The sequence below is a fragment of the Mytilus galloprovincialis genome, chromosome 2 (genome assembly GCF_965363235.1).
Source record: "Mytilus galloprovincialis chromosome 2, xbMytGall1.hap1.1, whole genome shotgun sequence".
Classification (NCBI taxonomy): domain Eukaryota; kingdom Metazoa; phylum Mollusca; class Bivalvia; order Mytilida; family Mytilidae; genus Mytilus; species Mytilus galloprovincialis.
In genome coordinates this window covers 84,019,263-84,044,714 of record NC_134839.1, presented here as the reverse complement: position 1 = coordinate 84,044,714, position 25,452 = coordinate 84,019,263, and the positions used below count along the sequence as shown (strand labels likewise).

Sequence of the window (25,452 nt, the reverse complement as noted above, 5' to 3'; positions counted from 1 at the left end):
AATGTAATCAATTCCACATTTAATTGGATTTCTTTACTATCGCTTCGTCGTACCAATCTAGCCTTATCCCCATCTTCGCTAGCCAAGGATTACGATCCACATCCCTCCTCTCCACCCTTGGCAGATTAAGCCAACATTTGTGATAACAATGTTGCGGCATCTATCGGAAGATTAAGTCCCGCCCATTCCGAATACATTATCCTTGCACTTGAACTCTTCAATTTGGAGATAAAAACACGGTAGCGTCTAGATTCTACGCACTTGGTAAACTGGTCCGCCGTTCTATCTATAGCTTCGCACCGAAGGAACGGGTTGGAGCTACTGTCACCTGATTGGCATTAATTAGACGAGTCTTACAAATTCAACGATTCGCTAATAAAATTGTCCAATTAATGTGATAGGAAATTGACCTCAAATGTTAATACTGCGAAGCCACAAAATAAACAAGTATCTGTTAGTTAACCCAATGGTAGTAGCGCAGATAAATGACCAACGAGCGTGTTAACATGTTCTTGACAAACTGAGCCGGTATCTTTTGTTCCCTTAAGAACTCAGTAGGGTAATAAATGTGCTGATTTTTCTTTGATTTGCTATCAATATAATACATAATTTAACATAGCCCATGATGTGCTAGTTTCGTCAAATTATTAAATCCCGTGGTCAGAATTCTGACCACGGGATTTAGGCCATACCGGTTGTCAGTGTAGCGATAAGAGAACACAACAGGGGTCCAGTTTATGCACTTGGTAAACATATGCAACTATTCCAGTCAAAATTAGGTTCGATAACTCTGTATGTGACTGGTTTAATTATGGTTATGTAAAATGTACTGGTTACCCAAGTAATAATTTCAAAATATATATATATATATAGATATTGCATCTTTGTTTCAACCCATCTGTGGTTTCCTTTCGTTGATATAAAATATTATCATAAAATTATTTCATAAACAATCGTATAATACTAATATATATATTAAGTCTTGTCAAAATTTACATCGTGATTAGGTCACGTTGCCATGTTTGTTTTGTTTGATCACGTTGATGACTTAATTAATATCTCCACAATCTTGCTTTATCCTTAATTATCATACAAACAAACAAAACAACAAACAAGTTACAATAACGTGTCATATTTAATTGCAATACAAACAGTTAAATCTTATTGAATTATTTGCATGTGTAAACTAAGTGTCGAACATCCTCTACGTTTGAAATTATTTGGTCGCCATTTTGTTATATGTAACTTCGAAATTTTATCAAAACAAATAGCATGCATCCACTTTCACAGAGGGAAATAGTGTTTAAATATATGCTGCATTAAAGTAAGACAATTATTGAAAAGACATGCATCTAACAATTTTACGATTTTCATCGTACAAATCTTCAAAAATATATATGTCCATGTCGCCCCACGCTATCAATGTTCTAAACTGCATGGTCGGTGCATGTAAATCTTTATTTTTAGTGTGAGAGACTGTTTCTAATAAATATATTGAAGAACATGTGAAAAAAGAAATTTCTTAAGTACAAAAAGACACACTTTGATAAATATTTGAAATATTACTTTTTGATTTATAACTAAATGAATACCGGCATGTCGTGTCGTTATGAACCTTCAACAGTGTCCGCCATTTTGAAAATATTGCTGAAGACTGCCAAAATATGAACTTTTCAAACAAATTTCGAAGCAAAAAGTTTAATACCTGAACTGATATGGTTTGCCATTTACTTTAAATAAATATGTTGTCGATCTTTTTAGAGGTTGGAAGGATATAAGTAACAATAAATTAATTGAGAAAATTCATTTTACAAAAAGGTCCCATTGCAATTTTGTCGAGTTTTAACGAAGATGTCAACGGAGGCTGTGTGGCTATGTCACCTCAATTTTCAAACTTATTTCGAAGCACGAAATCATATTTCTGAACTGAAACGTAAAACATATTTAATTGTAAAAATTTATAAACTGTAAAACGCGGGGTTGGAAGGAAAAATATACTTTATAACAAAAAAGTTATGACCGTTTTATCTATGTACCCCGTTCACTTTCATTGATAATCTATCGGCCATTAATGATATACAACAGAAGTGTAAAAGTCACGTGATGACGGAGATAGTTGGATATGAGCAGGAAACGAAAATATACGTTGACATGCATGCATTTGTGCAAGAAACATACACAGGAACTTCTATTAGTTGATTAAAAACATTCACGTTGTCACTTAATATAGTCGTATGTTTAGGAATGTAAAGACTTGTTGCACAATAAGCACGTGGCAATTGTCTACATACACTTTCTACAAATACACGTGATCATGTTATAGGCGCTTTTTGATTGGATGCAGCGAGTTTCGACTGCAACCAATGAAAATCATTACCTTGTGTCTCCGAAATCTTATTTCAATCCGTCAATGGTGGAGAGGAGGGAAGTGGATCGTAACCCTTGGCTAGCGAAGATGGTTTATTTCAAACATGTCAACAAAATCTTATCACATGAATGATGATAGTTTATTTATTAATACTTAAAATCCTAAAGGTTTGGCTGATATATTGGTGTATGTTCACGTGCAAAATTAAACCCCCAAGTTTATTTTTATACCATTGACTCTTCCTAAAATTTCAACCTTTTTTAGCTTGTTATGCAAATCATAAGTGATTGCATTGACTTGTTTGGCATATAATCTAAATATTGTATTAGTTTATGTTTTTTTCTTTAAAAAGTAAAATAAAAAAAATAGTGAACTCCGATGAAACTTCAAAACTGAAAGTCCCTAATCAACTGGCAATATCAAAAGCTCAAAAAACATCAAACGAATAGACAAGTTAACAACTGTCATATTTCTGACTTGGTACAGACATTTTCTTATGTAGAAAATGGTGGATTAAACCTGGTTTTATAGCTAGTTAAACATCTTACTTGTATGACAGTCACATACAATTTCATTATATTGACAACGATTTCGTGAACAAAATAATCAGACATAATAGGTAAAATGTCAACAGCAGTAAACGTTGTGTTATTATTTTAATCACACAACACATACAATGTTCAAGCTGCATTTTCCCATTAACAATTGTCATTTTAACACCAGAACTAATGGTAATCAGTAAATGAAAGTGCTTGATTTTTTTTAATGTGCAATTTAATTTGCTTCCATCAATCTCGATTTCATGCCGTTGTAGTTTCGTCATGCTTTTGACGATGTCGGTAAAGGTGCAATTTCATTAAAATCAGATCTTTCACTTTGCTGTGTTGGACACGAGCGACGACCAATTGAAAGGTTTGATGTTAAAGGTGAGACAATCATTATGCAGGTCCAAACTAAGACATATCTAGTGTCTTTGGCGTAATGACTGAAAAAAGGTTTTGTCAATATAATACGTCTATGATTTTTTCAGTAAGTTTTATGAGAAGTATAATATGATTTGTCCTCTAGAAAAATTGCAAAGATAAATGTCAGATGGAGGAATTGGTATTTTTTCCGTTGATGTACGTAATGAGACAAATACAGCTGGACTATATAAATATTTTACGGTGAACACGTCTGCCTGACCTCATATTGATGGTTCATTGGTCAACCGTTAAAATCAAACATCTAAATTTCGGGACAAGGTCACTGCGACGCGTCGCTGTCTGGTTTAATGAGCACTCTCAGGTGTTCAATGCTTGGCGGATTTTATAAAATTATATTTCAATCAGTGCTGATCTATAATAATTATTTTTACAGGAGTCTTATGATTTTTAAAGTGCAATTTTTATTGAACATTGCATTATAAGCACCCTTGCACAACCATTTATTGTAGTCGTATTTTAATTTTGTTCATATCTCTTGAAAGGCTAATATCAGCAAAGTCACTCTAAATTATACAAATGGAACATTTGGAGTGTCGAACAAGATGACGGGTAAGTTACGACAGTTTGGTCACTGCGACACAGATATTCCAAAACGATCTACCACATCCTGGTGGCGTATACGTATGAAACGCTTGTGAAGGAATGTGTTCAGCTTAACCACTAGGAACCCTAGCTTCTTCGTAAGCAACAACCCTCTATCATATAGAAAAATTGTTGTTGGAAGGTGGTAACATGTATAATAGAAATGTAAGTGATAAGCATGATAATTGTCATAATGACTTGTTATAAATAAATCTCAATTTGTCACAGTACAATGTATTAGGGGAATACTTTGTATTACATGTGCCAATGACTTTTGCATGATTTAGCAATAAAATTAAGTTGTTAAGTTGTTTACCTCGAAATTTATTTGGAAATGACGGCAATTGTGGGAAACCATGAAAATAACCTACTTTTAAAGACCGATAACTTTAAACCACAAAAACTTTGATTACTTCCTGGAATATGTTCTAATTCCGAGTAGTTTTGAAAATACAAAATGTAGTCTCAATTTCTATGCCTTAAATGTTTCGTAAAATGAATTGGATACTACCTGTTTTATTTCCATCGTATATTGTCTAAACGGACCGTGAAAATATTTCTCAACGAATGACCAGTATATACTACATAACACTGATTGTATCATCGGTGTTATATATATATGTATAAAGGTCAAGGGCCATCCGAAAACATATAAGAACAATAAATATTTATTATGATCTATCAGTTATCATACATGCTTTTTTTATCATTATTTGAAGGCACATACTTGGGGACTTGTAAATAATGATTGTATAAATATGTAGATATGTTCATTTATTGTATAGCTAAGATACCTTTTGTCTTTAAGGATTATTAACATCAATTGGACATTTTCTTCGTTTATGCATTAAATCAAAAATATTCCTGATGATTTCGGTGTACAATATTTACTAAAATTCCATTTTTTGTAAGTTTAAAAATAATCTTTTTCTTTTCTTCTCAACAATTCACATGAAATCCTGTACCTTGCATTTCTGCATTGATAATTAAGCCATGAAATGTGGTGTAAATGTCACCCAGAATTATCCTTAGTCAAACCCCCAAAAACCTGTGTTTGCATTCGGAAGTTGAGTGAGTAGGTATACGTAGGGATATCATGGAACAATTTACGTAATTTTATTTCCTTTCAGAAAAATGGATATATAAAACAGGTCAAGAAACTGATGTGTTCAATTTTTACAGTAAGTTTAATAACTATTTATAAACATTTCACACACACAAAAAAAAACAGGCAACAGGCATGGCGTTGAATAAGATTTTTTTTCTTCCCTAAATATTCCTTAAAGTAATTCAAATATATGTATGTTTTGACTAAATAATACCAATAATCCACACCATTTAATGGCAAAATTTCTATCGAAATATATCATACGGTATTCGATGTGTTTCAATTACTTTTCCAGGTTCATTCTGTTTAATTTTTCTCGCATTCTAGGATTTCACAAGTATGGGTTAAAGGAAATTCGGTTTGAATTTTTTATTTTTTTAAAAATAAACATGATATTATATATGAAATTGAGACTACTATAAACTATGTGTTATAGTTAGGATATTGACATGCAGTCAGTATATACGTTGTAGTCTCAGAACAGAAGTAAAAAAAAAAACACATCACCATTATACCAACATTTTGACGATGTCAGAGAAAAGGGGGGTGTTTTGGAATGGTAAAATATACTTCTTGTTTCTTTTCATCATAGTACAATTATAAGAAGGTAGTATATTTTAGTGTTATTTTCTTTTTATTCATAATTGTGATATTAGCAGCATGATTTGCACCCTGAAAATTGCCAGTAGATTTCGAGTGCCACGTCATGTATAACGATATTTTGTGTGGTTGCCTATCTGATAGTATAGGTGTAACATGTACTTTAGGTGTTGATGGATTCGTATGTCTCGTATTTTGTGGTATTAAACAGCAGTTACTGAAATACAATCATCACAGAGATGTTTAAACGTTACTATAGGTGGAAAAAAATAAAATGAAATGTTCGCCGACGCGATTTCTAAATTATATTCAGTGTATTGTTTTTAAATGTAAAAATAACAGTTTTTGGGAATAGAATTATGGTATTAAATAGACAAACGTATATTTTGATCACAAAATTCATGACATATGCCGCGTACTAGTCGCGCATTGTTATTGGTTTTCTCCAAATATCATTGCACTTGCCTTTAAAGGGCTATACGCTATTAAACCAAGAGTTCCAAATGGTGAAGTTGAAATCATCCCTTTGTAAATTTTACGGACGCCATCACGAGTTGGTTGACCGTTAAGGAATAAACGTTTCACAAATGATATCGGATATGTTCATTGCGTCGTAACTACAATCCCCTCTCTTTTATGAATGTGACCTATTGAATTAAGACTATTTTACGGATTTGTTATCACATAAGCAACACGGCATCTTTATTTTCTATGTTGTGTCATGTGTACTATTGTTTGTCTGTTTCAGTGTCAGTATATTTTCGATTAATGAGTTTGACTGTCTCTCTGGTATCTTTCGTTCCTCTTTCAGTAGAAGCCGTCTTGCCGAAATACTTTGATTAACATTTCTTTTTTAAGTTTTTATAATCATAAACAGTTCATAACGAAAAAGCTTAAATATTAGTTACTTATTTCATTTTGGACTGTTGAATTTCGACGTCTCCTTTCTAACATAAATATATAGATAAACATTGTGTTTTGTTTTTTTTTTGTTTTTTTTTTGTTTTTTTTGTCAATCGAGCGTTTGATGATTTTCAACAGAACCTAGCATATGCATGAATTCAAAAAGAAGAAAAATATCCAATTGCACAATTGGTAAGCAGATCCTGCTCCACATGTTATATGAACATACAAACCTGGTGATAAGTCTAATTCGGTAGGTTACTTCCCAGGATAAGAGGACGGTATTTTGGTTACGACAAATGGAACATATATATATATATATATATATATATATATATATATATATATATATATGAAAGCTAGTCATCTTTTGCTGCCGTCTGTTAAATTTCCGAAAGGACGACTGCAACTTCACCAATTAAAGCTAACACTTCCATTGCTTCCTTGTAAGCCATAACCCTCTATTTAAGAAATCAGGATAGCAAATCCTATTCGGGAATATCCTATCAACCGAAAGATATATCGTTGATATGCAGGGGAAGTTGAAATTTTGCTACATGTAGAAGTGTGAAATTTACAAATGGAAAACTGAAATCATCACTGTGGTTGTAATTTTTGTTCTAAACCGAGTCGGACCATCTATGTCAATTTCTGTATCTAAGTTTAAATGAAAGTGTCTCAAATTAATTAAAGAGAAAGATTGCAAATGACATTAAAACAATCAGTGTAAAGAAACTAAGGTTCCAATTATCTGACAAATATGACTCAATATGAATTTGACTTTCCTTTAAGGTACATTTTGGTCATATTGATGTTTACGTATTTTTACAATCGTGTAAGGATTTCAGCATCTTGGTAAATGGTAAATCAAGAACAGCGCTTTGGATGCTTTAAATTTTAGTCCTGGTATCTATGATGAGTTTATTTACAACCACTAGGTCGATGCCATTGCTGGTGGAGATTTATTTCCCCGAGGGTATCACAAGCCCAGTAGTCAGCACTTTTTGTGCTGACATGAATTGTCATTGATATGGTTATATTTATGAATTTACGGTTTACAAATTTTTGAATTTTTTGAAATACTAAGACTTTTCTACCTCAGGCATAAATTACCTTAGCTGTATTTGGCAAAACTTTTAGGAATTTTTGTCCTCAATGCTCTTCAACTTTGTACTTTATTTGGCCTTTTTAACTTTTTTGGATTCGAGCGTTACTGATGAGTCTTTTGTAGACGAAACGCGCGTCTGGCGTATATACTAAATTTAGTCCTGGTATCTATGATGAGTTTATTTAGTATTATTATTCTTTTGAATTTTGCGAAAAGTCATTGATTAATAGGTTCAACATTATTGAAATTTAACATTTTTTATTTTGTTTTCTATATTGAAATTATGTTCATCACTTGTAGTAGTTATATGTATTTACTTCAAGCATTGCAAAAGATCAGGGTTTTTTTTACTCTTTATGAAGTTGATGTATGAAATCTACTTGGATGTAGGACGGACGATATCTATTTAGAGCTAGCTTTCTATATGGCTGAAATCTTTGATAAGGTATCGTATCAAATGATCGCGATTACATAAAACAATGGTTAGATTAAAGAAAATATATCGTGTAATCCAACCACATGTTTTTGTCGAAGTACAGTTGAGTCGTTGTCTTCGGTTATAAAATCTTAGTGTTTTTTTTTTGTAAAAAAAATCAACGTGTGATAATGACAGACTTTTGGTATTCTTTGTTGAAATACAACCAAATAGATGTGGTATAGACACTTGTCAATTGTTAAAGATCGTATTTCTTTTCTTGAGGTTTCTGTTGTTTTTTGTTATGTTATTTTGCTGATAAAAATATTTTATTGTACCCTTCTCACACCGGGTATCCTGATCCGAAATACACGGAAATATTTTACTGTACCCTTCTCACACCGGGTATCCCGATCCGAAATACGCGGAAATATTTTATTGTACCCTTCTCACACCGGGTATCCCGATCCGAAATATACGGAGGAATCCGAATCCAGAGTACCAATTAATAAATAGTTTGTCACGATGGATGGGCAACATCTGTATCAGATTACCACTATGTGGATGATAGGGTTAACATTTATGTGTGCAAGGTTGGGTAACAACAAGTAAGGCGACTGCAAACCTCTAGTTAAAACACATAAGCAAAACATTTGGCTAACCCATGCGATCGAGAACGATAGATTAGACCAAAAGTAACACAAAATTTATTGTACTTTCAGGCAAATAATCTAACATTTATCTCAACTAAAATTCGAATGACATCTGTGATGTATATGTATACAAGTATACATGTATACATGTATCATAATAAGTCAACAATTTGGCGGAAATGCACTAAAACAATTAATATCAAGTCTTGTTATTATGAGAAGATATAAGTATAAAACCATATATATGCTCATATGTTATGATTCCAAACGAGGCAAATATCCACCAAAAATCAAAGACAAAAAAGAATGAAGTAAACATCTACTGTTTACCGTGCGACCCTCAACAATGAGAAAACCTATGCTATATATTACACTAAAAAAGGTCGCGTCGTGACAAATAATGAAGAATATAAATCACGAAAAAACTAATAGCTTAATGATCCATTATGACAGGCAACCATTAGGTAACACGCTCCTAAACCAATATGACAGGCAACCATTAGATAACACGCAGACTTAGCAATCAGTAGATAACATGTTCCTGACTTAGCAACCATTAAATAACATGCTCCTGACTTACATATAAAGAATATGGTGGTGTTAACACATTCTTGTGAACGGTCAATCACCTTCCTTAACCCAAGAGAGGTGAAATGTAACAACAAAACAGTAAACGAACTGTAAAACCAACAGTTGGTAAGTGCTGGCCTTATCCGTTCAATACTCAGCACTAACACAACTAGTAGTTACTGTAAGCTACATCTGCTGCTTAGTTTCATTGGTGAAATAAACATCTATGTAGACCTTGACATGTCATAGGATTATTTTTGTCGTTGGGTTTCTGTCTCGTTAGCGTATGCCACACATAATACATTATCTTCTTTTATTCGGCATTAAGGTATTTTTTCTCTGGTTATATCTCGTTGACCGATCATACATACATAACATACAAACTTGAAAGATTGAAAATAACCAAAAAATCCAATAATTTTTAATTCATGACGCAAATTAGTCATAAACTGAATTTTGTCAAATTCTTTATATTACTTTTGTTATTAATTGGACATACGCTAAAACGTGGAATCACATCTTTATCAAACTTTTTACAATGGTTTTGTGCGAGAACTGGATGATTTCTATTTTATATATTTGTGAAACAATTAATTCCGAGTTATGTGGGCTAGCAGTTAGTTGTTTCGTTTATCAGACCACGAATACTCAATTTAGTATGCACAAAACTAAAGAATAACGTTAAAAGGCAAATAGTTATAATGTCAAACCTTTACTGCGTCAATATATGACCTACTGAAGCCTAAAAAGAACGACTTTAAACGAATACTTAAGGTAAGCTTCTAAATAAAATAAGGGGATGTGGTATAATTTTCAAAAAGACAAATGTCCGTCAAAGTTCAAATGAAGTGGATGTAAGCAATTAAAGGTAATTCTGCTTGTTTTAGAATTATGAAATGGATGATTAATGTAAAATCAAAGATGAAAATATTTCGCCTGCAGTCCATTGTCCATATGACAAGACTTTATGTGGTCATTTTAAAATAAGAATTATCTTCTTTATTCTTTATTTCCGTTTTGAAATCACGTTAACACATTTGTTAAACTTTTAACGTGATGTTAAATTCAATCGTAAAACATGTATAGATCATCTATAGTCATAGTTGAAACCGGTATTAGCTGTCAAATTCATGTTCACTGATTCGACTCAAAATCTCATCACTTATTTCCAATTTACAAAAAGTCCAAAAGAAACAAATTACAATGCATGGACTAATTTCTAAAGTGCATATATCAACATTTCGTGTGTATCTTAGAAAAGAAGCCATCTAATTAACAATCGTGATGGTCTTCGAAGAATTCAGAAAGTTTTAACATACATATAAATAAAAGTACTCAGACAGACTCAGTCAAATAAAGGGATCTTTCCGATTACTACCTAGTTTCACTTTTCAATGTTGGCATTTTTTTAAATGTTTTGTTACTGAATACGGATTCAAAGGGTTTGCATATTGACTTGCAAGCCAATTTTACATCATCGATGTTTTTTAGACACAATTGATCAAACCGATTACTAATAGCGAAATATAAGTTTATATTCCGCTTTTACAATGTTTGAAAAAATCCCCTAAAAGTATAACTTGTTTTTTTTTGTCAGCTGTGTGTCTAATTCCCCTTTATCAATTAACCTTCGGGTCAGTAATCATTATAACTATGTGTGCTTGCCTTCCATTACATTATTAAGCCTGATGTTACACTAGACAAATGTAATATACGTTCTAAATGATTGGTTATATTGTATGATCAATTGAATGTTGGATGGTTAGCCTCTCGAGACAAATTTTACATGGATATTCAAAATTAACCGTTATAAAGTGTTTTGAAATGTATGAATCTGACTTGTTTTGTACTAGACCGACACACGGAGTGAACGATATGTTGAAAAACATGTGATTCTACTTAGAGGCGACCAGTCGTTGTTTTTACCTCTTTTCCTCTTGTTCATTAAATAACGCACTTCTGCAAGTTTTACATCTTTGGCTTGACCATACAGTTTAAGAACAGAATAAGCATCTATCACAAAACCTACTAGGTACAAGATGACTGCGAACATACTTTTACTGATTTCTTCACATATAGTGTGTCAATGATAAATAAGTGTACTATGAATTGCTACATACAATTGGATATGTTTTTCTTCGATATTTTTTTTTTGTGATCACCGTATACTATAGTAATACATGTACAACAATCTATGTAAATATATATAGTAAACGGAATGACTTTTAAAAAGTTAAGATCGGAACTTCTTAATCCAGCACGAGAGGTATTGTTTGGCTCTACATGTATTGTACTATTGCTCAATGTGACTTTTTCATTTAATCTAATTCTTTTTAAAACGATTTTTAAAAGGCGCAAGTTTTTTTTTCATAATCTGTGATCAGATACACCTCGGTACAGTGGCGGTTCCCAACACAGAGTAAAGGGGGGGGGGGGGGTTCCAACTATATGCTCCCATTCAAATGCATTGATCGGCCAAAAAAGGGGGGTTCCAACCCCCGGAACCCCCCTGGATCCGCCACTGCGGTACATGCACATACAATATCTATTTTTACTTTGATGATTGAAATTAAAATTAAATGAATATTTTTTTTATATAGAATGGAAATAAAAATGTTGAAAATAATTAAATATAACATAACAAAAGTATTTAATAACAAATGTATGTGATCAAGAAAACATGTTTTATTGATATCTATATGTATACCGATTCTAGTCGTATAGGCGATTTATTTCAAAGGACGTACCAGTCATACTGAGCATCGGCCAGTATCTCAAATCGTAGTCGATATAAACTATGGTTGTTTTCATATATTTCTAAATTTGATATATTGAACAAATTAATTAGAGATTATTTGAAAGGAGAAATTGATTATAAACATTTTGTATTTGTTTCTTGTACAGAGTTGAATTAAAACATTGTTTAATTTTAACCTTAGGATTTATGGCATCACGTTAAATGTCAGACTAAAAGAAATAAACACGAATTTGAAAATAAAAAAATCATCAATTTAAAAATAAGATGAATTGCATGAAAAGTTTAGTGGTTGATATGAATGTATGAGAGAAGCGTATTGCCTAAAGGGACGTGTCTTAGTATTGTACAAGTTAGTTTGACAAACGACGGGTGATTATAGGCCTTTATACTAATCAAACGTAACCATTCAAACATGTTGTCAAATGATTGAAGTTACTGATCGACTTACACTTTTTTGTTTCTTGCAGATTTTTACAATTAACTGTTAAAGATGACTTTCTTACATATATTTGGAATTACAGTCTTACTGTTAAACATAATATTTACTAATGGTAAGTTTTTTTATGTATATATCTATATATAATTACTAGTATATAAACAAGCGCCTATCTTGTTTCTTTGATTTTATGCACAATATGGTACTGCTTCGGGTGTTATCGGTATTATAGATGTATTTTTAAAACAAGTTTATTTATGTAATGCATTGAAAAAGATAGATTATTCAGTAAATAGTCAAAAAACAATGTTGCATAAACATACAGACTTGTACAAGATATTTGTCCCAGTACAAACACACATACATACCAAAAATGCTTCCTATTTTGGGTTTAAGCCCCAATATTTTGTACATTTATATACAAGTATTTTGTCTTGTCTTTTACATAACTGCAAAAAAAAAATATACTAATTCAAAATTATAATGAAAAGTTGACAAATTGAAGCAAATTACAGTATTAGAGTAGAAAATGTTAATCATACAGCGTGAAAATTGAGTACAATTGCACTTTAACAGAGAACATCGATAGTGATCGGTATCAGTCAATATTTACACATAAACAGGTATAATTTATTTACAATTTATTTTCAAAACAAGTAGACAGCCAACGCTTAAAAGTCATACGAAACGAGTGAATGAAGAAAAATAATGTTTTTACAATTCTTGAACAATACATTTAAAAATTTGTTCTATAATAATCATTGAATTTGTATTATGATGTTCATGTATCTTGCCAGACAAGGGCCCATAATTGGTAAAATAAAATAATGTCTTATGTCTTTATCATAAACTTAGTCTTTTGTGCACGATTTTATCATTTTTTACGTAAAAAAATCTCTTGGTTTTGTATGATGTGAAAATAATGCACCTAGTTGATTGTCGTGTTTTAAAGCCGTAGTTTACCGATTGTCACCTTAGTAAACAATCAATAAAGAAGCATGGATATTGAGTACGTGTTTTACATGTACAATAAGATAACAGTTTATTTCAATGGCAAGTCCATGCCTATTGCGAGCACCGGATTTTTACGAGAAAGGTCACACTGAGTTCACTGCATACGAAAAACATATCGGAGAATTGATCACTAGTAGCAAACAAAAAAAGCTGTTTCTTTTAAAATTTGGACAAATTATAGAATTTTCTTGAGAAAAAGTATATGTACATTCATTTAATAACAACTAGCCCAATTAGTTATAAAAAAACGTATGCATCATTTTTTTTTTAATTTGAAGTTTCATATGACTTTAATACACTTTTATTCACTATGCAGGTCAACGTCCCTCCGCTATTGGACAGAATATGCTTGGTCAACGTAATATATTTGGGATGCAAGGAATGCCAGGAATGCCAGGAATGCAAAGAATGCAACGATTTTTAAATGGTCAGAGATCTGGTTTTCCAGGAATGCAATTTGGACTAAATGGAGGCATTCCATCTCCTCCAGGATTTCAACCATTGACTAGACAGTTGTCAAATATGTTACCGCAGCAACTTCGGAATGCGCTTCCGAGAACTCCATTTAATGCTCCCGCAGTTGCTGGTGTTAATAATGTGTTGGCTGGAGGAAGGCAAGGTTTTACAGGCAGATTTGGGGGAGCAACAGGAGACGAATTGACGAGACAACTTTCTCCTGCTCCTGCATCAGGGGGGTTTGCTGGAGCAGGTACACAGACCAATGGTGCTGCAACTGCAGGAGGTGCAACAGCCCAAGGCTTAAACAGAGCTCAATTTGGAATGCCCTCGTTCCCCGGTTTTAACCGAGCACAAGGACAACCCCCAAATTTTAATTTTCAGAGACCAGGTGGTATGCCTTTCGGACAACGATTACCAGGAGGTATTCCAGGTCAACAACAAAGAGGTACTCCAGGTCAACAACAAAGAGGACCTAGAAATCAACCTCAGGCTGTAATGCCTCAAAATATTGGTAGTATTGACATGAGCAGTATACAGCCAGGACAAAACCTTGGTAATAGGATCCAACAAACTATGACATTCCCTTCTCAAACAGCTCGCGCACAACCAGCAGCAAATCAATTTCCAACAGCCTTTAATCCTCAGCAAGGTCAAACCCCAGACAGACAGTCACAACAGACAATTGGAACACAACAAGCATTCAGACCGCCACAAATGTTTGGACCTGGTAACCAACAAAATTTTGGAACACCACAAAATTTCGGAACACCACAAAATATTGGAGCGCCTCAAAATTTCGGAACACCACAAAACATTGGAACACCAACAAATTTCGGAACGCCTCAAACTTTCGGAGCACCACAAACCTTAAGACCAGCACAATCTATCGGAAGTCAGCAGCCATTTGCACCCCAACCAGCTAATATTGCTAATACAGGTGCAATAGCACAACCGACAGGAGTTCAACCCGTAGCATTTCCTTCACAAACAATAACACGACCTCTGGGGGTTGGTAGACCATCGTCGGGAGTATTTATTCCTCCAGGTGCGCCTTCACTTTTACCAGGCGAAGTTGAAATAGCACCACCAATTAGTCCAGCCGATGCTGCAGTGATGCAGAGTGGTTCTAATGGTGGTCCTCCTACATCTGTTTCGGAAATAATCACAATATCTGATATAAATGGAAATATATTATACAGAGGCGTTGATTTATCCGATACAGATATAGAAAAAATTACACAACAATTAGTTAATAATATGACTAATGAACAAGCTGCAGCACAGGCCAATAAAGGTCGTGAGTTAGAAGCTCAAGGTCAGCTCGACTCAATTGTTCCACCGTCTGGATCAACAGGTCAAAGTCAAATGACAGGAGGACAACAAACACCTGGATCACAACCTCCACAACAGCCTCCATCCAGTGGATTTACTGGTCAAGGATTTTCTTCATGGGGACAGCCTTCACAAGGATTACGTTTTCCAGGTCAGGGACAGGTGCAGGTAGTCGGTGATAGTAGGACTGTATTGAATTTGATAGACCCTCCTATTAACAAGGGTTAGTGTAGATAACTTGTAGATTGTAGAGAAGTAGATGATAACAGAAATAGTGTAGACTGCATGTGTGATCATATTTCCTTTTCTCAATCCTAAAAATCCATTATAAATAACATACGGCAAATATACTGCATCAAAAACATTTTAAAGCATTTCGTTTCTGATGAACTTCAAATAATTACTCCCAGGAACCCTTCATTCGCATATTTTTACTTACATGCTAATTTTACATTTCTTTATTTTGTTCCGAATATCTTTTAAAAGATCATGTCGAAATTCCGTCCACAAAATTTTATACAAAAATGATATGTAAGACGTGAAAATATTAGGGAGTAAACCAGATTTGTTTTACTAACTTAATCATTTAGGTTTTGGGCTGTTTATGCTATATCATTAAAAAAAACTACAATTTTGCAACGAAGTTGTGATTGCCACTGAGACAGTTCGAGAGATATTAATTTTCATATCATTAAAATGAAAACATTCATAGCAATAACATATTATTTTTAAATAAAATTCAGTGGACGGAATAATTCGATATCTTGCATTTTAAAGTATAAATAATATTTGTTTCGCCATTGTTTACGTAAATCTAGAATTTTACCATCTGTTTTACAATTTTGTTACTTGGTTGTATGTCTCGAATCTCCATGTATAATTTTGTTGGTAGTCAGATGCCGTTTAACGCGTTCTAAATGCAAACATGTATGCTCAGTATAAGCCTCCTTAATTAGGAGCAACACCATGAGTTATGGTGTAATGGAAATTTTATACAAATCAAAACTACAGCCCATTTACGTATAATGGGCAAAATAATCGTAACTGGGTAATGTTTTTTTTTTCACTTTTAACTTGTGTCTCACAAAATTCCGTCCTCAGATATTTTTTTTATAATCATGATATAATTTTTATACGGAATTGTTTCTAACAATAGATTAACAAATGTTTAAATGACTATATCTCTGTTAGTATCAAAGCTAAACATATGTTTTTTACATATTTAACTCCGACCGTGCGAGGGCTGTATAGTCAGTCAAGGTCGTTAAAAACTCCCATCATCAATTCCATATTTAGATGCAGTTAACACTTTTTAGTCAAATAAAGACATTCAATTGCAAAATAATATCTTTCCCTGAACAATTCTTTAAAACATGTTTAAATTTTATATAACTTGTACTTCTGAGCAAAGCGGTGACATTTTGTATTTAATCATTTTGAATAAAACGTCCAAAGCTACAAATGAACTCGTCATAGATACCAGGACTAAAAGTATTGAAAAAAATCTATCGTTTATACACCCCTTCTATCTTATTAATACATCAATGCAAGTCAGTTGTAGAAAAGTCTAGTTATTTGAGATCTCAGCATGTCTAATATAACATAGAATAATACTTAGAATTTGTGCTATCTTTTGTGTTGGTTTAACGTCTTTTTGTCTAGATTTTATAGGACCTTTCTAGGAATGACCCCGTTTCAAAATGGTTAAAATGTCCCTCTCTTATCATTTTTAATCTATCATTTATTAACATATATTTCTATGCTAGTGTAAATGCTGTCACTTTGGCTGGGTAACTTGAAGGGTTATACTTATATAATTTTCACAAAATCACCGACAATGGAATGTGTTTTTCTATTTTACAATAAAACATATTGATGCCGTTTTGATATCTAAAGATAGCCGTACTGTTATGAGTTGAACATTTAATGTTCAAAGGAAATTCAAACGTTTGCAAATTAATGTATTTGCTATAACTAGGAGTAAAATTAAAGATTTAGAAACAGTTAAAGTCTGTCCAATGATAAACAACAAAACATGTATAAATCGAACGGTCTGCAGTAAAATAAACTTACATACACCTTTTATAAAAAGGCGTTAGTATTGTTAACCTCAATTTAAGTTTTTTGAAAAAATCAGTAAACTGTTGAATTTTGAAGGTTTTCATTTGTAGAATTACATTTCGAAGTTGTATCTTCTAGAATTATTTATTATACGTGAACAATTTCACCATCTTTTATGGGATTGATATTCTTACATGTCATAAATCATTGTCTATTTATACTCTTCTCTCTCTATTTTGTTATGTCGAAGGAGAAACTTGAAATAATTCCGAAAAAATTAAAATAATTCCAAGTTATATGTCGACGAAGTTTAATATACCTGTATAATCACCACTAAAGCCTGCAATGTTATCCATGTTTATTGTCTCATTTATATGTCTGTATGTATCACTTATTCTAATGTATTAAGAGTTTTTGCATAATATATCATACTTTCATATATACCTTTGTCTTATTCATGTTTTCATGACATTTTTGTTCGAAATATCCAGATCTTAAGGACTCCTTACAACATTGAACAAAAACCTTGTTTGGGATGCATTTATTAAAAGTTTATAAAGGAAGGCATTTCCCGAATGAGGTTCAGACGTTTAATTTAATTTAAAGTTATTTCTATTAATACTATATGCAAAGCAAATCAACTTTTTGGTGGTCATCGAAATGATTTGCCCTACGCTATTCGTTACTTTTTTCTAAAGATGTTTGCAAATGCCATTTCTAAGTGAAACTTCTGAAATATTCGAGGATGTAACATGAGATAACAAACTCATGACATGCTCCAGGTTTTACATGAGATAGCACACTCACATTTAGAGTAAATTTGCCACGTTATTATTGTTCATGGTCTTAATTTTTTTTTTTATCTATCTTGTTTGTTGAAAGCTTATTCTAGATCGCTTACAATTAAGCTCTGTAACTATTTGAAAAATGCATGCAAAGCTAGATCTGATATTATTGGTTAGTTATAGTATCATTGTATTGTTCTCTTCTATCAGTCTTGTTTCACATTGTGTATACTATATACTATGTGTTGCCATACTATGTCCTATATCAGTGCTCTTGCATTCAACAATAATACATATATCGTACCTTCTGCTGATAAATTGTTGTTTCTTTGTGTTACGGTTACATGGAAGCTTTCACATCTTGGATCTTATCATAAGTTTGTTATTTCATGTCACATCCTAGATAATTTCATAAGTTTACTATCTCATGTTACAGCTTAGAACGTTTCATAATTTTTTTTAGATCATGTCCATATCTGGGTCATTTAAGAGTTTGTTATCTCATGTCATCTCGTCGAGCATTTAATAAGTTGATTATCTCATATCATATTCTTCAGCATTTCATGAGTTATTTTACTCTAAGTCTTGTTAAATCCTCTGGCATTTCCTGAATTTGTTATCTCATGTCACATACAAAATCATTTCCTGAGTTTGTTAGCTCATGTCACACCCTAGGACATGTATTAAGGGTGTAGATCATTCCATGAGTATATTATCTCATGTCACATCCTGGAACATTTCATGTGTTTGTTATCTCATGACAGACAATTCCTGGATCGTTTTGTGCGTTTGTTATCTCATACCACTTCATAAAACACACCATAAGTTTTTTTTATCTCATGTTACATCCTAGAACATTTTATAAGTTTGTTATCTCATGTCACATCCTAGAACATATTCTACATTGTTATCTGATGTCACATGCTAGGACATGTCAGTAGTATGCAGATCATTTCATGAGTTTGTTATCTGATGTCACATCCTAGAACATTTTATAAGTTTCTTATCTTATGTTACATCCTAGAACATTTCATAAGTTTGTTTTCTCATGTTACTTCGTTGAGCATTTCTTGGGTTTGCTATCTCGTATCAAATCTTCGAGCATTTCCTGGCCTTGTTATCTTATGTTACATCCAGGATTATTTCATGAGTATGTTATCTCATGTTACATCTGGATCATTTCATGAGTGTGGTATCTCATGTCACATCCTGGATTATTTCATGAGTTTTTTTTAATCTCATGTCACATCCTGCATTATTTCATGAGTGTGTTTTCCAATGTTATATCCTGTATCATTTCATGAGTGTGTTATCTCATGTCATATCATCTAGTATTTCATGAGTTTTTTTTTTTTTTTATTATTAATTTCGTCTTTTCGAATTTACCATGGAATTCGTTGGCCTCAGTAAATATCAGTTTTTCAAAAGTCAATAAAACCACACATTTAAATCATCAAAAGACAGTAATTGTATATTATAACTTGTGCTAGGATAGTTTTCACTAGAATCATTCTTGTTATTACCTGTGCTAGGATAGTTTGCACTGGAAACATTCTTGTTATTACCTATGCTAGGATAGTTTCACTGGAATCATTCTTGTTATTACCTGTGCTAGGATAGTTTTCACTAGAATCATTCTTGTTATTACCTGTGCTAGGATAGTTTGCACTGGAAACATTCTTGTTATTACCTATGCTAGGATAGTTTCACTGGAATCATTCTTGTTATTACCTGTGCTAGGATAGTTTTCACTAGAATCATTCTTGTTATTACCTGTGCTAGGATAGTTTGCACTGGAAACATTCTTGTTATTACCTATGCTAGGATAGTTTCACTGGAATCATTCTTGTTACTACCTATGCTAGGATAGTTTGCACTGGAATCATATTTGTTATTATCTATGCTAGGATAGTTTTCACTGGAATCATACATGTTATTACCTGTGTTAGGTGTCTTGGACTCGGTTTTTATGAGAAAAGGCTGGCTTTTTTTTACATGAGTGTACCTATTGTTCTGAATTAATGTGATCAGATTTTTTTTAGATTTCTCTACAGGCATTCCTTGTACATTTATACTTTCTGATTTCCGTGTAATTGTTTTTATCTCAAATCAATTCAGTGTAATTTACTACTGCATATATAAAATCCATGTATTAGTTAACCTATATAATAGTACATTTTTATATATTTTCCTTCCTGAAAATATGCAATGGGAAAATGTATGAATTTAGGACAATAGAAAAGTAACTCTTAAATGCGACGCAGCTGACAAAACAAGATCGTTAATTCTGTTCTATTACTTCTTTCAAATTAAAGTTATCAGATTATAGTGCTATTTGATTTAAATTTTGAAAGCAATACAGCATCTTCATACGATTCCTCTCTGCACGGATGCATCTGCAAAAACTCTTTGACGGATCCGTAGGTGGTCTGATTTGTACGGCTATTTTTCTGTCCCTATTCAATGCAAGTCTAAATTTCCCACATTTATTCCACTTTGCAGAAACTACTTACCAGAAATATTATTGATTTCTTTCTGTCCTGAATATATGTATCAAATATTTGTCACTGAAAATCAAACACAAAACAATGATAATCTTTTGACCAACTTTAAAACGATTTAGACTGAGCCCACTCCTCCGGTTTTTGATGGGGTTTATGGTAGTGTTTTTGGACTGGTTCGTTTTATCCTGGTTTTGCAATACTTGTCTAGATGTTTTTCTTCGACTTTTTGAATTTTCCCTTGGTACCTTCTGTCTTTTTTTCTCACACGGGGGATCTCCGTAAAACAATCTTGCATATATTTAATATTTGAACTTGATAAGGGAATATTAGTATGTGATAAAGCATCACTCAGAATCTATTTCAAGTTTTCATTACCTTGTAAACCTAAACTTCTTGTCAAAACTATTGACCCAAAAAATAAGAGCCTAGCATTTTTTTCAAAAAAATGATGACCAACACAAGCCAATTAAGCCCTTACTTTTATGTATAACACATGGTCAAACAATAACCTTTGTTAATGGCATACAATAAATTAAATGAATTGGTGTAAACAGTGGCACCTGTAAAACATTATACCTAATATATAATGTCTTCATTCACATGTCGTCTGACAAACGAAACATGTACATATAAGAAAATGTTGTCATGTATCCATTCTTTGTATAAGGTATTAATTAATCCCGGGTAGATTGAGCATGCGTCAAATATTACAACTTGAGTAAATCTAGACATACAATGATTAAGACTAATGGTGTTGTCGTCAATAAGACATTATATTATGTCAATTTTGAATAACACATTGTATTATATAATGGCCATTTGTTTTGTCAAGAATTTGATAGCTAACAGGTACATATCTATTCTGAAGTAAAATGATTTATATCAAAATACACGATTAAATGATTAATACAAACAAATAAAATGTCACAATTAATGTGATGAAATTAAGAGAAAATATACGCAAATTTTCCTCTTGATTCTGTTAGTTATCTTTTGAACATTTTAACAAAGATTATATTGCATTTTTGACGTGGATATTAATAGAGAGCGATTTGAAAAAGAACCCTCACTTGTCCTACTCTTTAAATGGCTTGAAGTATTGCACTATATAGTAAACAGGATTATTCAAGTCTTTATGTGTTTCTCAGACAATAAATATCTAGTTTAAGCGACTATCTTAATGCTGTATATTTCTTACTCAAAGAAATTTGAGATGTCTGTTATATCGAGATACTGTGGATTCATTATTATTCGTTGGATACCAATTTTCGTGGGTTTCGTGGATACAGGTGAACCACGAAATCAAATTATCAACGAAATACATATTTGTAATAGGCTTTGTATACAGAGATTGTCAAAACCACGAAATCAAATATCCACGAATATGCAAGTTTTCAGCAATCCACGAAAATTGATACCCACGAAAATAAATGAATCCACAGTATATGTCATGGTTATTATATCATACCAAACCATTAGCCCGACCCAACCACCACAAGAACTTTTTTTAAATACACGTTTGTGTTTAAACTTGCATCAAATTAATCATCAATGAAATACTATTTGTAGTTGTCAGTTCACAACCAAATGGTAAATTCATGCACACTTGTGCTTTATGTGTGATATGCGTTTATTACTTATATTTTTAATGCTTTTAGATACTGTCATATTGACACACTCGTATATGGAGTTATATAGGAAGTTAAAAACACCAGTTGAACTCATTTCTTGTTTGGATTTTATTTTAAAATGTAGTCCAGTTAGGTTTAGGAAATTTTGTCAGAATGATGTTCTGGCTCTTTGATTTTTTTCCTACGATACATAATAACATATTTTGCCACATAACACCCACTTTTCTTTTCATAGAAGACTTCAAAAGCTTATAAAAAGGTCAATACCAAAATATAAGAAGATTTTTTTGTCTCATGATTTGAGACCCAAATAATGCCATTGCTAAATATAAGGTAAATGTCTGGGTAAGCCTTTTCCCGCCATAAAAAAATAAAATAACTCGAAAAGTACTTATTGCTTGTTGCATGCTGTAAATTTTTGGTGATGTTTTAGAGATTACAAATATTAACACATAGTTCAATGGATATAGAAATACTCATGCATATAATGTTTAAAACGTTTGATTCTATATTGATATTGAAATTTTGATTTTTCATGCTGTTTGCTTATTCGAAAAAAACTCTTTCTATTCAAGCTTCCTTCACCATATCAAACGAAAAAGAGAGTAAACAGTCTTAAATGAGTATTTATCAGAAATATAATTATAGTGCTTAAAATAAGTAAACCAATCTTGTCATATCTAAAACTGTCTTTATTCTATTTAACAGTAGCACCAGCCAGAAGAACTCGTTGATAGTACTTCTGTATACAGACTAAATTTTGCGTCGTAAGTATCACAAATTAAAACACAGAAATTAAGAGATATAAGAACATGTTGTGTTGTCCATAATTGTTCATTTTGATACAAGCAGGAAACCAACGACTAAACACTGATAGTATCAGCATACAAAGTTAACGACGCAGTCAAACAGGGATACTCTATTCCTCCTGTTATTTACATCAATATTTAACTCAATTTGACTATTTCCAAAATGATTAAAAAAGAGATAAAACAAAATTAATTTTAACGAAATTCTCATTACGTTGAATACATTCTTAAATGTATTGTGCACATTTAGATAATTCTACAAAACATATATTCTTTCACAGTTATATTTTATCTGATCTCAGAATCTAATTGACTATGATTTCGTTTGACTGTTATCCCTCATACTACTCTCAAACAACGAAAGTGTCGTACATAGAATTATTTGTTACTCGAGTATTTTGAAAGCATTTTAGAGAATAATTTGTAAGCATATTTTTTTTTATATCAATGTTCAAGTTCTTTGGTATAAAGACAACTAGACAAAGTTTTATTTGTTTATTTGTAAACTTTTGTATAAATGTGTTTGAGTTGAACGTTTTTCCCTTACTTTAACTGATTTTTTCCCGAAGTCAATAAGAGTTTTCCGCAAAAAACACAAGCATAAGATAGTATCGTAGTATCACTGTTGAACAAGCAGTTGAACTAAAATGGTCAAATTCTTTATGAATACACTACTCAAATGGAATAATGTTATGATAAAAGGGCATGATTAGAGATGTAACGGATGTATAAAACATAACTTATCGATGTTAAAAACATAACTGTGTCGTAAATGTATTGTTATTTCCTTGTTTACTACAATTTTATTCTATCAAACGATAAAACTTTTTATGTTAATAGTTAGTGCATGTGCATCATAGTACGAATATTATGCAATTGATACAAAAAATTAACATGTTAGGAAAATGTTATTTTTTCTAATTATTTTTCAATTTTTTTTGTAGCAAGACGAAACTGAAATGAGAGGGGCTTTCATGTGTCAACCATTAATAAGTAATCTAATTACAAAACACAGAGCCAGCTTCGTTATATTTTGTTTAATAGAAGTTTAGGTTTTTATAGTTTAGGTGATCTGACTTTGCAGTTACTTTTCATAATCAATTAAAGAGATATAGCTTGTATGATCTGACATTGTATATACAAGTTAATACACCAAAAAGTAAACTACAAGTCATGTAATAATGTCTCTATGTTTCCTTATTATGTCGTTAAATGGTCGTTATAGAATTTTAAAAAAGTAATTTGCTTTAAAACTGATTATCTAATCGGTAGCTGAACGCTTATATTGAAAATTGAAATGTTTTTGTTGTTGTAACTTTATACTTTGTAAATAGCAGTTCAATAAAACATACATGTGATTAGGGTTATAATTTTGTAAAACTGTACTTCCGCCTTTTTCTTCAATTTTTCACAATTTAACACAAGAACAACACATTTGTTTACTACAGCACATTTAGCCTCGTAATTGAGTATCTTCCAATATTAACATTATTGAATCTATATTCAACAAAGAAATATGAAGGAGCCTTTGTATGTATTCGTTATTGCATCAAAGAGAGTGAAATATATATGTTCTGTTCAGATAAATTGAATAAAAAAGTAAGCACCAGTAGTGGAAGGCACAGTTGTCTGAATCACTCAGTAATTATTTAACACCGATGGTTTGAAATGTCTCAAACTGGTCAGTTTCCATTTCGAAACATTCAAGAGTTGCAGGAAGCTAGTAATTATAAGGTTCTTCGTTAGACATGTTGCTAGGAAGATACTGAAAGTAATAGGATTGTTATTGATGATTTCACACCCATAAAGCGTATGTCGTCGAGAGAGTCACATAAATTAATACCATGTACCAATGGATCCAACAACATTTGACCTCATCTATTACAGAGAACGCATTATAACAATAAATGAGATGAGGTATGATTACCAACGAAACAACCATCCACCAGAGCATACATGGAGTGTGTCTAAATAGTTGCAACTGATGGCCTTTAATAATTAGAAAAAACTCTGAGACTATAGTCGACTATCAATTGCCACGATAGAAAAACAAATTGAAACAAATCAATTTACGAAAATAAAATATGACAGACAAGAATAAATTGCAACGACAGCTACTGAACTAGAGACTCCTGACTTGTACATAAATCTAACGGGGTTAAGCATGTTTGTGAGTGGCCAACACCCTCCTCTAACATGTGACAGTGGAGTAACAGCTCAACATGAGAATTAACTAAAAATCAGTTGCCCGGGACCCTTGTCTCTAACTTAACAGCAGATTGAAACTACATAGTGCGTTTATTTCCGTAAACTCTTCATAAAAAAAAAAATAAGCTTCTACTTTTTCATAATTTGATTAATTGAAAGACT

The 25,452-nt window shown here is 32.2% G+C and overlaps 1 protein-coding gene across 2 annotated transcripts; it reads left to right on the top strand.

Annotated features, from left to right (window-relative positions):
- Window positions 1-5,022: 5,022 nt before the first annotated feature.
- Window positions 5,023-24,440, top strand: LOC143064639 (uncharacterized). Of its 2 annotated transcripts, XM_076237617.1 has the most exons (5): window positions 5,023-5,117; window positions 12,519-12,602; window positions 13,818-15,515; window positions 22,982-23,040; window positions 24,027-24,440. In XM_076237617.1, exons 2-4 carry the CDS (start codon window positions 12,542-12,544, stop codon window positions 23,005-23,007), a joined length of 1,785 nt encoding a protein of 594 aa, XP_076093732.1. In that variant the 5' UTR covers window positions 5,023-5,117; window positions 12,519-12,541; the 3' UTR covers window positions 23,008-23,040; window positions 24,027-24,440. The 2 variants fall into 2 exon arrangements, with proteins under 2 accessions (XP_076093732.1, XP_076093733.1); XM_076237618.1 differs by lacking the exon at window positions 5,023-5,117 and having other exon boundaries at window positions 12,451-12,602; window positions 13,818-15,443.
- Window positions 24,441-25,452: the final 1,012 nt, after the last annotated feature.